The sequence below is a fragment of the Oncorhynchus keta genome, chromosome 15, assembly GCF_023373465.1.
Source record: "Oncorhynchus keta strain PuntledgeMale-10-30-2019 chromosome 15, Oket_V2, whole genome shotgun sequence".
NCBI lineage: Eukaryota > Metazoa > Chordata > Actinopteri > Salmoniformes > Salmonidae > Oncorhynchus > Oncorhynchus keta.
This window is the reverse complement of record NC_068435.1, coordinates 22620956-22635887: the sequence shown is the minus strand read 5'-3', so window position 1 is coordinate 22635887 and position 14932 is coordinate 22620956. Positions and strand designations below refer to the sequence as shown.

Sequence of the window (14932 nt, the reverse complement as noted above, 5' to 3'; positions counted from 1 at the left end):
CCAGATATCTGCTCAGCCTTACATATGTCTAGTGATGCATGACTACGAAAAAAAACATGTCTAAAAGATTAAGTCCAGAACAAAATATTTCTGGAGACATTTTCCTTTGTAGATTTGACGAGGACATCTCTTGTAAGCCATTGCTGAACATTTTTCTTGTAAATGTCCGTTTGACTAAGGAGAGGACTAGAAAAAATGTGAGGACTGAGTAGGAAAGTACTTTGAGTAAGCCAAAAATACCAAAACGGTCACTACACATTACTGCAATTTTGGATACTGTCTAGACATCAACAAACAATGGACCCATCCCAAATGGCACCCTATTCCCTATAAAGTGCACTACTTTTGACTAGGGCTTTGGTCATATGTAGTGCACTATATAACACTGTAGAAAGAAACTTTATTGTCCATCCAGGATGGACATTTTTCTTTGGCATCACCTTCCATTAAAAGGATCACATACATTCTCACATCAGACACATTTAAACCAGTCATGTTGCATACACTAACAGAGGACATTGATACATTCACTCACAGCCGACCGCTGTCCCAACTGCACTGGATACATAAGTACATATACTGACAAAATCTACTTTGCATTTAGTAGTCCAACAGCACAAGGAACGAATGAATGTTTGAACACGTTCTTCTTGACCATGGGCAATCTGAAACGCTGGCCAGAGGGAAGCCTCTTTAACTGAGGGTGTAGAGGGTAGAGGTCGACCGATTCATTGGAATGAATTTCGAGTTTTCATAACAATCGGAAATCGGTATTTTTGGACACCTTTAATTATTTAACTAGGCAAGTCAGTAAGAACACATTCTTATTTTCAATGACGGCCTAGGAACAGTGGGTTAACTGCCTTGTTCAAGGGCAGAATGACAGATTTTTACCTTGTCAGCTTAGGGATTCAATCTTGCAACCTTACGGTTAACAAGTCCAACGCTCTAACATTGCACTCCATGAGGAGACTGTTATGCGAATGCAGTAAGAAGCCAAGGTAAGTTGCTAGCTAGCATTAAACTTATCTTATAAAAAACAATCCATCATAATCACTAGTTAACTACACATGGTTGATTATATTACTAGTTTATCCAGCGTGTCCTGCGTTGCATATAATCGATGCGGTGCATATTCGCGAAAACGGACTGTCGTTGCTCCAATGTGTACCTAACCATAAACATCAATGCCTTTCTTAAAATCAATACACAGAAGTATATCTTTTTTAAACCTGCATATTTAGTTAATATTGCCTGCTAAAATGACTTGCTGCGAACTGTGTGACCTGGCTCGTTGCAAACTGTGTGAAGACTATTTCTTCCTAATAAAGATAGCCAACTTCGCCAAACGGGGGATGATTTAACAAAAGTGCATTTGCGGAAAAAAAGCACAATCGTTGCACGACTGTACCTAACCATAAACATCAATGCCTTTCTTTAAATCAATACACAGAAGTATATATTTTTTAAACCTGCATATTTTAGCTAAACGCTAATAGCGTTTCAAACGTCACTCGCTCTGAGACCTTGAAGTAGTTCAAATCAAATCAAATTTTATTTGTCACATACACATGGTTAGCAGATTTGAATGCGAATGTAGTGAAATGCTTGTTCTAGTTCCGACAATGCAGTAATAACCAACAAGTAATCTAACTAACAATTCCAAAACTACTGTCTTATACACAGTGTAAGGGGATAAAGAATATGTACATAAAGATATATGAATGAGTGATGGTACAGAGAAGCATCGGCACGGCAAGATACAGTAGATGGTATTGAGTACAGTATATACATATGAGATGAGTATGTAAACAAAGTGGCATAGTTAAAGTGGCTAGTGATATTGGTATTACGTAAGGATGCAGTAGATGATATAGAGTACAGTATATACGTATGCATATGAGATGAATAATGTAGGGTATGTAACATTATATTATGTAGCATTGTTTAAAGTGGCTAGTGATATATTTTACGTAATTTCCCATCAATTCCCATTATTAAAGTGGCTGGAGTTGAGTCAGTGTCAGTGTGTTGGCAGCAGCCACTCAATGTTAGTGGTGGCTGTTTAACAGTCTGATGGCCTTGAGATAGAAGCTGTTTTTCAGTCTCTCGGTCCCAGCTTTGATGCACCTGTACTGACCTCGCCTTCTGGATGATAGCGGGGTGAACAGGCAGTGGCTTGGATGGTTGTTGTCCTTGATGATCTTTATGGCCTTCCTGTGACATCGGGTGGTGTAGGTGTCCTGGAGGGCAGGTAGTTTGCCCCCGGTGATGCATTGTGCAGACCTCACTACCCTCTGGAGAGCCTTACGGTTGTGGGCGGAGCAGTTGCCGTACCAGGCGGTGGTACAGCCCGCCAGGATGCTCTCAATTGTGCATCTGTAGAAGTTTGTGAGTGCTTTTGGTGACAAGCCTAATTTCTTCAGCCTCCTGAGGTTGAAGAGGCACTGCTGCGCCTTCTACACGATGCTGTCTGTGTGAGTGGACCAATTCAGTTTGTCTGTGATGTGTATGCCGGGGAACTTAAAACTTACTACCCTCTCCACTACTGTTCCATCGATGTGGATAGGGGGGTGTTCCCTCTGCTGTTTCCTGAAGTCCACTCCGAGGGCCCTCACCTCCTCCCTGTAGGCCGTCTCGTCGTTGTTGGTAATCAAGCCTACCACTGTTGTGTCGTCCGCAAACTTGATGATTGAGTTGGAGGCGTGCATGGCCACGCAGTCGTGGGTGAACAGGGAGTACAGGAGAGGACTCAGAACGCACCCTTGTGGGGCCCCAGTGTTGAGGATCAGCGGGGTGGAGATGTTGTTACCTACCCTCACCACCTGGGGGCGGCCCGTCAGGAAGTCCAGTACCTAGTTGCACAGGGTGGGGTCGAGACCCAGGGTCTCAAGCTTGATGACGAGCTTGGAGGGTACTATGGTGTTAAATGCTGAGCTGTAGTCGATGAACAGCATTCTCACATAGGTATTCCTCTTGTCCAGATGGGTTAGGGCAGTGTGCAGTGTAGTTGAGATTGCATCGTCTGTGGACCTATTTGGGCGGTAAGCAAATTGGAGTGGGTCTTGGGTGTCAGGTAGGGTGGAGGTGATATGGTCCTTGACTAGTCTCTCAAAGCACTTCATGATGACGGAAGTGAGTGCTACGGGGCGGTAGTCGTTTAGCTCAGTTACCTTAGTTGTTCCCGTTGCTCTGCAAGGGCCGCGGCTTTTGTGGAACGATGGGTAACGATGCTTCGAGGGTGGCTGTTGTCAATGTTTTCCTGGTTTGAGCCCAGGTAGGGGCGAGGAGAGGGACGGAAGCTATACTAAAGTGCCTATAAGAACATCCAATAGTCAAAGGTACAGTGGGGCAAAAGAGTATCTAGTCAGCCACCAATTGTGCAAGTTCTCCCAATTAAGAAGATGAGAGAGGCCTGTAAAATCACATTGTAGGATTTTTCATGAATTGATTTTACAAATTATGGTGGAAAATAACTATTTGGTCTTTAACAAAAGTTTATCTCAATACTTTGTTATATACCCTTTGTTGGCAATGACAGAGGTCAAACATTTTCTGTAAGTCTTCACAAGGTTTTCACACACTGTTGCTGGTATTTTGGCCCATTCCTCCATGCAGATCTCCTCTAGAGCAGTGATGTTTGGGGCTGTTGCTGTGCAACACGGACTTTTAACTCCCACCAAAGATTTTCTATGGGGTCTGGAGACTGGCTAGGCCACTCCAGGACCTTGAAATGATTCTTACGAAGCCACTCCTTCGTTACCCGGGCGGTGTGTTTGGGATCATTGTCATGCTGAAAAACCCAGCCACGTTTCATCTTCAATGCCCTTGCTGATGGAACGAGGTTTTCACTCAAAATCTCACGATACATGGCCCCATTCATTCTTTCCTTTACACGGATCAGTCGTCCTGGTCCCTTTGCAAAAAAAACAGCCCCAAAGCATGATGTTTCCACCCCCATGCTTCATAGTAGGTATGGTGTTCTTTGGATGCAACTCAGCATTCTTTGTCCTCCAAACACGTCAAGTTGAGTTTTTACCAAAATGTTATATTTTGGTTTCATCTGACCATATGACATTCTCCCAATCTTCTTCGGGATCATCCAAATGCTCTCTAGCAAACTTCAGACGGGCCTGGACACGTCTGGCACTGCAGGATTTGAGTCCCTGGCGGCGAAGTGTGTTACTGATGGTAGGCTTTGTTACTTTGGTCCCAGCTCTCTGCAGGTCATTCCCTAGGTCCCCCCGTGTGGTTCTAGGATTTTTTCTCACCGTTCTTGTGATCATTTTGACCCCACGGGGTGAGATCTTGCGTGGAGCCCCAGATCGAGGGAGATTATCAGTGGTCTTGTATGTCTATTTCCTAATAATTGCTCCCACAGTTGATTTCTTCAAACCAAGCTGCTTACCTATTGCAGATTCAGTCTTCCCAGCCTGGTGCAGGTCTACAATTCTGTTTCTGGTGTCCTTTGACAGCTCTTTGGTCTTGGCCATAGTGGAGTTTGGAGTGTGACTGTTTGAGGTTGTGGACAGGTGTCTTTTATACTGATAACAAGTTCAAACAGGTGCCATTAATACAGGTAACGAGTGGAGGACAGAGGAGCCTCTTAAATAAGAAGTTACAGGTCTTGCTTGTTTGTAGGTGACCAAATACTTATTTTCCACCATAATTTGCAAATAAATTCATTAAAAATCCTACAATGTGATTTTCTGGATTTATTTCTCATTTTGTCTGTCATAGTTGAAGTGTACCTATGATGAAAATTACAGGCCTCTCTCAACTTTTTAATTGGGAGAACTTGCACAATTGGTGGCTGACTAAATACTTTTTTCCCCCACTGTATATGAAATACAAATCGTATAGAGAGAAATAGTTATTTAATTTCTATAATAACTACAACCTTAAACTTCTTACCTGGGAATATTGAAGACTCATGTTAAAAGAAACCACCAGCTTTCATATGTTCTCATGTTCTGAGCAAGGAACTTAAACGTTAGCTTTCTTACATGGCACATATTGCACTTTTACTTTCTTCTCCAACACTTTGTTTTTGCATTATTTAAACCATTTTGAACATGTTTCATTATTTATTTGAGGCGAAATTGATTTTATTGATGTATTATACGAAGTTAAAATAAGTGTTCATTCAGTATTGTTGTAATTGTCATTATTACAAAAAATAAAATAAAAATATTTTTAAAAAATCAGCCGTTTAATCGGTTTCGGCTTTTTTTTGGTCCCCCAATAATCGGTATCGACATTGAAAAAAATCATAATCGGTCGACCTCTAGCAGAGGGTGTGAGGGGTCACCAACGACAACCAGTGCCTTCTTTTTGGTTGCCTTGCGGAACAGACTGCTTAAATGTGCCTGTGGTCAACTAATTACTTTGCTGGCTGTGTTTACTATTCTGGTCAGTTTGCTTTTGCTCCTCACGCTCAGATTACCATACCAGACTGACATAATGAACGTGAGGATGCTCTCCACCAAGCTGCTGTACACCCTCTCCAGAACAAAGCAACTGACCCCAAACTCCTTAAATTTCCTGATTAAAAACAGGCGCTGGCTTGCTTTAAAAAAAATAGTATGCATTCCCTGTAAAACTCAGCTTGTTCAAAACTGTTCAATCAATTTGTGTCCCTAGGTATTTCAAACACTCATTCAGAGAGAGTGGTTGGGACACTGGCAAGTTGTTGCCATTGATGATCAGCTCCTTTGTTTATTCCACATTGATGTGGAGGGCACTTGACGGCACCATTCTTGAAGGTTGTTGGTCTGTTTAAAGTAACTGTCCCCATCTGATGTAACATCTTTAAAAAAAAGAGTCCTACTATACTAGAGCCATGTCATCCGCGTACTTGAAAAGGCTCACATTGCTTCCTTGGCTCTTCATCTCATTAGTGTAGATAGAGAACAACACTGGTGAAAGGACACACCCCTGGGTGTGTTCAGGGTCAGTTCATCAGAGAGGGCCCCATTCATGAGGACACACTGTGGGCGGTCAGTTAAAAAGTCCTTGATCCAACCTGCGAGGCCTCCGTTGATCTGCTATGGACAGGGTAAGGTGCTTACTAACAACCCTCTCCATGCATTTGGCCAGAAGGGGTGTGAGGGCCACAGGTCGAATGTAATTTGGTGATTTGGCCCGTGACTTAGGGGCTGGTACATGGGTCAACACCTTCAGGAGTTTGGAGTTGAAACAGTAATGTGAAGACTCCCTTGAGCTGGTAGGCGCAGACCTTTAGTACCTTGCCCCGTAGACCGCCTGGGCCCGTTGCTTTGTGTGGCTCAATATGTGAGAAGCATCTTTGTTATGTGGACAGGAGAGGATTTGGGGAAGCTCTCACATATTTGTTTACATTCATCTTTGAAATCGACGGTGGCAAATCTTTCATAGAAACAGTTAAGGTAATTTACAAAGGATGAGAAGTCTGCAATTGTATCGTTCCCTCTTTTCCTTTCCATTGCATTAAGTCCTTCCCATGCTTGTCTTGGATTGGCTGGACAGAACCTCTGTTCCACTTCATCCTTGAAGTCCTTTTTAGCTTTACACATTTTTGATCTGAATTAATTTTCTTTCTCCTTTACAGCATCAGTATCTCCTTTCAGGAAAGCAAACTTTCATTGAAAGGCACATTTTCAAGTCCTTAGCTACCCAGGGCTTGTTGTTGGTAAATACTCAGAAAGTTTTAATGTTAATGACAGTATCCTCACAGAACTGGATGTAGGATGTGGTGCTGTCAGTCATCTCGTGGGGATCCCTGCACGAGTCAAAGAACACCTCCCAGTGTGATGCCAAATCAATCCTTGAGCTCCTCCCTACTCTCCTCTGTTCACACCTGAATGGATTTCTCTACAGGTTATTCACGTTTAACCTGCTGACTGTATCTCGGTAGGATAACGTTATGGTTGGATTTCCTGATGGGTGCTCTGCACACTGCCTTGTATGCATCCTCTATGTTTCCATAACACTGGTCCAGGATGTGAGTTGAGGGAGTTGGACAGGTGACATACTGTACTGTTGCAGAGTGGGGAGGTGCGCGGAAAGGGAGAGCATATTATATCCCCAAGCAGAAATACTGTCTGGTCAGCTGATCATGAAAGAGCAGCATTAAAACAGTCTGTAATCCTGTCAGCAGGGTGGTCACCGGGAGCGGGTGACAGCTTCCCCGCCTCCGTAGTCCGTTCCTAACACCACCTCTTGAGCCTCACTTTTGCTTGGTTTCCCTTTTTGACTTTGTAGAACAACCATCAGGCAAGGCAATGCTGTTTTGTAGAAAGTGAATTTCATCTGGGAAAGAGAGCAGAAACGCAGGGGAGTAGGTGATTGTGGTTGATTTACTAATGGAATCCATACAACCCCCGGTAGTGATTGGAAAGTTTTCCTCATATTACACCGATTAGGATTAAGAAGGTCACACATGCCACGTACAATCCACTTTCAAACTTGCAACGCACTTGGATTTAGACAAAACAAAATTGAGCGATATAACTATAAACAAACAATTCACACAGATGAGCTCAGGGTCTGGCTCAGTGCCGCACCCCCAATGGTATAAGGTGCCATTTTGGATGCAGACAATCCCAGTTGTCTGCTCTAATGATGTTCCATCATCTTCTTCTCTCTATTTAATTCGGATTTTTTTCCACTCACTTCACAATCAACATAGAATATCTACACCTCTGGTTTAAATTACCGCCTGGCTGCATAAAAAGAGCCAAAGTAAATGAAGACAAACCACATTATCTGACTGGATTGACTGGTCTCCGGCTTCTTGCGAAATGGCACCCTATTCCGTTTATAGTGCACTACCTTTGACCAGGGCCCAGGTCAAAAGTAGTGTACTATATAGGGGAAACGGTGTCATTTGGGAAATACATTTTGTCTCCCATACAGAAGCAACAACTGAATATCCAATCGCCAGACAGACAATGATAATCAAATCCCATGAAGCATATTGATCGGCAATCACAAGCAGATCGATTGACAACTACACCAAACAAGTGCTGTTTGCAGTTAGCCTAGACATCCCAATGAGAGCTGTGCGCTTAGCAGAGCATATAATACATGATCTAGCTGTAGTTAACCAATAACAGCAACACCTCTCTTCGTATTATGACTGATTCATATCATCAATATAGACTTCAGTCAATCCAATCACTCTGTGTTGTCAAGAGTGAGATACTTGTTAAACATACCCAGGGGAATAGCAGTCAAAATCAATGGGAGAAGAAACCAGACAGCAAAAACAACATTATTGTGGTGATGAACTTTATCTTGGTACAAGGTGGGAACATCTTGAAAAACATTCACGTTGTTGCATAAGCAGTCAAAGACATAACAGATCTGTGTGTTACCTCAATATAGGCTGTGTCGTTATTTGCATCCTTGATATGGGGGAACCAGTCTCTGGGGGGTTTGGATAAGTGCTTAGATTCAGTCACAAACCACAGTAGCTTTGGCCAGCCTAGATAGAGAGACAGACAGACAGACAGATCAAAGAGAGTTATTAGGACCAAGACAAAAGAAAAGACAATCAAGGCATTAGAGAGCCAGTCACAATCTGCCATTTAATGTGATGTGATTTTGATTTGATTTATTAGGACAGCTAGTCTAGTGATGACCCTGAAGCGATCAACGAGCACTCATCCCGATTGATGCTGGGTTTTGCGTCCCTACTGTATGTAGTGCACTACTTTTGACCAGGGCCCATAGGGGGCTTTTTGGGAGGCATCCTGGGCCTGACCCAGGCTGTGTCCCAGTATTATATGTAGGGTTTCCATAGCCAGCCCTGACTTATGTCATCAATGCTAAAATGATAGCTTTAAATCCACTGGTTGGCATCAATACTGAGGAGTATGCACAATGGGGCTGCCGAGTGGTGCAACGGTCTAAGGCACCGCATCTCAGTGCTAGAGGCGTCACTACAGACCCTGGTTTGATTCCAGGCTGTGATTGGGAGTCCCATAGGAGTCCCATAGGGCAGCGCCGTGATTGGGAGTCCCATAGGGCAGCGCACAATTAGCCCAACCTCGTCCGGGTTAGGGTTTGGCTGGGGGAGGCCGTCATTGTAAATAAGAATTTGTTCTAACTGACCTGCCTAAAAAAAAAATAATAAAAAAAAAATACACTGAGCTCTCTCTCCCTGACTGCTCTGTTCCCCACACAGTGGGTCATTCTATACGCAGCTACTGTGTACTAAACCATTCTATATTACATGCAGCTACTGTGTACTAAACCATTCTACATTACATGCAGCTCCTGTGTACTAAACCATTCTACATGCAGCTACTGTGTACTAAATCATTCTATATGCAGTCTGTGTACTAAACCATTCTATATGCAGGCTGTGTACTAAACCATTCTATATGCAGCTCCTGTGTACTAAACCATTCTACATTACATGCAGCCACTGTGTACTAAACCATTCTACATTACATGCAGCCACTGTGTACTAAACCATTCTACATTACATGCAGCCACTGTGTACTAAACCATTCTACATTACATGCAGCCACTGTGTACTAAACCATTCTACATTACATGCAGCCACTGTGTACTAAACCATTCTACATTACATGCAGCCACTGTGTACTAAACCATTCTACATTACATGCAGCCGCTGTGTACTAAACCATTCTACATTACATGCAGCCACTGTGTACTAAACCATTCTACATGCAGCCACTGTGTACTAAACCATTCTACATTACATGCAGCCACTGTGTACTAAACCATTCTACATTACATGCAGCCACTGTGTACTAAACCATTCTACATTACATGCAGCCACTGTGTACTAAACCATTCTACATGCAGCCACTGTGTACTAAACCATTCTACATTACATGCAGCCACTGTGTACTAAATCATTCTACATTACATGCAGCCACTGTGTACTAAACCATTCTACATGCAGCCACTGTGTACTAAACCATTCTACATTACATGCAGCCACTGTGTACTAAACCATTCTACATTACATGCAGCCACTGTGTACTAAACCATTCTACATTACATGCAGCCACTGTGTACTAAACCATTCTACATGCAGCTACTGTGTACTAAACCATTCTACATGCAGCTACTGTGTACTAAACCATTCTACATGCAGGCTGTGTACTAAACCATTCTACATGCAGCTACTGTGTACTAAACCATTATATATGCAGTCTGTGTACTAAACCATTTTATATGCAGTCTGTGTACTAAACTATTCTACATGCAGTCTGTGTACTAAACCATTCTATATGCAGTCTGTGTACTAAACTATTCTAAATACAGTCTGTGTACTAAACTATTCTAACTACAGTCTGTGTACTAAACCATTCTATATGCAGTCTGTGTACTAAACTATTCTAACTACAGTCTGTGTACTAAACCATTCTGTATGCAGTCTGTGTACTAAACCATTATATATGCAGTCTGTGTACTAAGCCATTCTATATGCAGTCTGTGTACGAAACCATTCTATATGCAGTCTGTGTACTAAACTATTCTAAATACAGCCTGTGTACTAAACCATTCTGTAATGCAGTCTGTGTACTAAACCATTATATATGCAGTCTGTGTACTAAACTATTCTAACTACAGTCTGTGTACTAAACCATTCTGTATGCAGTCTGTGTACTAAACCATTATATATGCAGTCTGTGTACTAAACTATGCTAACTACAGTCTGTGTACTAAACCATTCTATATGCAGTCTGTGTACTAAACCATTCTATATGCAGTCTGGGTACTAAACCATTATATATGCAGTCTGTGTACTAAACTATTCTAACTACAGTCTGTGTACTAAACCATTCTATATGCAGTCTGTGTACTAAGCCATTCTATATGCAGTCTGTGTACTAAACCATTATATATGCAGTCTGTGTACTAAACTATTCTAACTACAGTCTGTGTACTAAACCATACTGTATGCAGTCTGTGTACTAAACCATTATATATGCAGTCTGTGTACTAAACTATTCTAACTACAGTCTGTGTACTAAACCATTCTATATGCAGTCTGTGTACTAAACCATTCTATATGCAGTCTGTGTACTAAACCATTCTATATGCAGTCTGGGTACTAAACCATTATATATGCAGTCTGTGTACTAAACTATTCTAACTACAGTCTGTGTACTAAACCATTCTATATGCAGTCTGTGTACTAAGCCATTCTATATGCAGTCTGTGTACTAAACCATTATATATGCAGTCTGTGTACTAAACTATGCTAACTACAGTCTGTGTACTAAACCATTCTATATGCAGTCTGTGTACTAAACCATTATATATGCAGTCTGTGTACTAAACTATTCTAACTACAGTCTGTGTACTAAACCATTCTATATGCAGTCTGTGTACTAAGCCATTCTATATGCAGTCTGTGTACTAAACCATTATATATGCAGTCTGTGTACTAAACTATTCTAACTACAGTCTGTGTACTAAACCATTCTATATGCAGTCTGTGTACTAAGCCATTCTATATGCAGTCTGTGTACTAAAACAAACCTGCCCTCCTATTTAATCACATGTCTCTTCTGCCTGCTTATCCTTCCATTCCAAGTCTCTCCATTTGTTTTGGAGAGGAGCAATACAATCACCAAACTAAAAACCTGTTTGATATTAGTGTTTCATTTCAATACACCCTGGTACTACAGAACCTTGTACTGCTTTAGACACACTAAAATATCATTCCTAGAATGGTTATTCAAGTCAATGAGTGGTTATCCTTATTCAAGTCAATGGGTGGTTATCCTTATTCAAGTCAATGGGTGGTTATCCTTATTCAAGTCAATGAGTCTGTGATGGGTGACCAGACAGCAATATTGGAATTCTGTTTTTGTGGATGTAGTATCTTATGAAAACCATCTGACACAGCATCACATATGACAGCATATGACAGGACCACATCATGCAGTGGTGCGTCACATGCTTTGACACAGTTGCTGACCTTTGAACTGTGGGATCTCCCCTGTGGTGCTCTTGGGAAGGCCTTTATGGCAGGCGTCACTCGTCAAGGCAACCGTCACCCCACAGCTCCCCAGCAAAAAGCCTATCTGCTGGCTCCCTGCATCCTGTAGAGGGAGAGTGGGGGAGAGAGAGAGAGAGAGAAGATGGTCAAAGGAGGAAAGTCTCAGTCAACATTGCTTTTGTTCTCATATTGCACATTAATTAGGCATTTTTATCTGGTGTTTTACGACTTTTAAGAGGGTATATTACTTTAGAAAAACAGTGATATCATCCTACCGTTCACACACATTGCGCGGTCCCCCCCCCTCTCTGACAGTGTGTGTGGGTGGAGGAGTGAGCCCACACCAGCTCATATGGAGGAGACAGCCCTGCAAACCTGAGCTAGGGGGTTTCCTATTCTACACTACAGTATGCAGCCTTTCTGTCTCAGACCCAATCTCTCTGCTTAAACTGGGCCCATAGCCCTGCCTGCCTGTCTTCCTGCCTGCTGGTCTTCCTGCCTGCCGGTCTTCCTGCCTGCCGGTCTTCCTGCCTGCCGGTCTTCCTGCCTGCCTGCATCAGCTGAACCTGAGTCAGCAAAATGTCTAATTGAGCTGGGATGAAGGGAATGGGAAGACGGAGATGGGAAGAGACAGCAGAGAGAAAGCAGAGAGGGATGTGTGAATGTATGTGAGTAAGCAATATGGGGAAAAGGCAGAGAGGTGAGGTGGTAGGGGTAAAACAAGAGAGAGCATGGGGGAGGGAAGGGTGAAGGGTAAAGGGGGAGGGAAGGGTAAAGGGTAAAGGGGGAGGGAAGGGTGAAGGGTAAAAGTGGCGGGTACAGTGAAGGGTAAAGGGGAGGGAAGGGTGAAGGGTAAAGGGGGAGGGAAGGGTGAAGGGTAAAAGGGGGAGGGAAGGGTGAAGGGTAAGGGGGGGGAGGGAAGGGTGAAGGGTAAAGGGGGGAGGGAAGGGTGAAGGGTAAAAGGGGGAGGGAAGGGTGAAGGGTAAAAGTGGCGGGTACAGGGAAGGGGAAGGGTAAAGGGGGGAGGGAAGGGTGAAGGGTAAAGGGGGAGGGAAGGGTGAAGGGTAAAGGGGGAGAGAAGGGTGAAGGGGGAGGCTAGTTACTCAACTGGTGATTTTCCTTCTCTTCAGTTCCATCACAGTCGAGTGTGTGTGTGGGACGACTATGTGTGAGCTACTGGCTGCATGCAGACTAGAGAGGCAGTGTAGTCTTATAGGCATAATATATAATATATACTATTTAGCAGATCCTATGATCCATCTTTCCATTCTACTGTTACTTCAATATCTAGAATTATTCAAACTGTTTTATTGAGACAAATGTTAATACACCCTGTTAAAGTGAATGCTTTAAAGCAGGGGTACTACTATTTGAGAAGGTCCAGTGACACAAATTTCCAAGGTGGCAAAGGTCCGGATGGATATCGTCCTTTATCGGCGCTGTGGTACAGCGTAGTAACAAACATAGTCATCTATGACTGAGGAAACATGTTGTTTTATCAAATGTACATTCAATACATTAAATGAGATTAAGAATTTGAAGTAACTACAACTTATTTTGAATGTAAACATGTAACATCGCATCAACATTGCTGAAGTACAAAAGTGGTTGCATAATTGTCTATGCACTGTGAACCAGTGTACACGACCATTGAATAAAAAAAATAAAAAAAATATATTTAAATGAAATAAAGTGCATGTTTTCTGGAGAACAAAGGATAGTTAATAATAATCTGAATGCACAGAACGTCACTCTGGGCCATGTAATATTAATGTAGAAGTCTTGCCCTGCATTAATGAGAGGAATTACCCTTTGTCTCCTGCCAATGCTTGACCTTGGGCAAAAATGGTATGAGAGCAATTCAGACATTGGTGCAGGTGTTCATTGGTGAGCCTGGTGCGGTATTTGATTTTAATAAAGTTACTTGTGGAGAAGGCTGATTCACAGCTGTATGTGGAGTCAAATATGGTCCGGATGTACAGTACCAGTCAAAGGTTTGGACACAGCTATATCAAAACTATGAAATAACACATAGAAAATCATGTCGTAACCAAAAAAGTGTTAATCAAATCAAAATATATTTTATATTTGAGAATCTTTAAAGTAGCCACCCTCTTGGCATTCTCTCAACCAGCTTCACCTGGAATGCTTTTCCAACAGTTTGGAAGGAGTTCCCACATTTGCTGAGCACTTGTTGGCTGCTTTGCCTTCACCCTGCGGGCCAGCTCATCCAAAACCATCTCAATTGGGTTGAGGTCGGGTGATTGTGGAGGCCAGGTCATCTGATGCAGCACTCCATCCCTCTCCTTCTTGGTCTGGGTCATTGTCCTGTCCTTAGTGGGACTGTCCAAATGATAGTCCCACTAAGCGAACACCAGATGAGATGGCAAATCTCTGTGGTAACTATGTTGGTTAAGTGTGCCTTGAATTCTAAATAAATCACAGACTGTCACCAGCAAAGCACCCCCACACCATTAAACCACGTCCTACATGCTTTACGGTGGGAACTACACAGACGGAGATCATCTGTTCACCTACTCTGAGTTTCACAAAGACATGCCGGTTGGAACCAAGAATATCACATTTCCCAAAGGACAGAAATCCACCGGTATAATGTCCATTGCTCGTATTCCTTGGCCCAAGCAAGTCTGTTCTTATTGGTGTCCTTTAGCAGTGTTTTTTTTGCAACAATTCGATCATGAACAATTGATGTTGAGATGTGTGTGTGACTTGAACTCTGTAAAACATTTATTTGGGCTGCAATTTCTGAGGCTGGTAACTCTAATGAACTTGTCCTCTGCAGCAGAGGTAACTATGGGTCTTTCTTTCCTGTTACGGTCCTCATGAGAGCCAGTTTCATCATAGTGCTTGATGGTTTTTATGACTGCAAATGTTCAGTATTGGCAGACATTCATGTCTTAAAGTAATGATGACCTGTCATTTATCTTTGCTGAATTATGC

The 14932-nt window shown here is 42.6% G+C and overlaps 1 protein-coding gene across 11 annotated transcripts in view; it reads right to left on the bottom strand.

Annotated features, from left to right (window-relative positions):
* LOC118395203 (disco-interacting protein 2 homolog C) overlaps nt 1-14932 on the bottom strand; it is a 282104-nt gene that overhangs the window by 56220 nt on the left and 210952 nt on the right. For all 11 annotated transcript variants that reach the window (XM_052463704.1, XM_052463693.1, XM_052463692.1 and 8 more), the window contains 2 exons: nt 11951-12074; nt 8358-8467 (listed from right to left, as the gene is read on the bottom strand). In XM_052463704.1, the coding sequence (XP_052319664.1) occupies nt 8358-8467; nt 11951-12074 (234 nt within the window). The remainder of the gene's footprint in view (nt 1-8357; nt 8468-11950; nt 12075-14932) is intronic.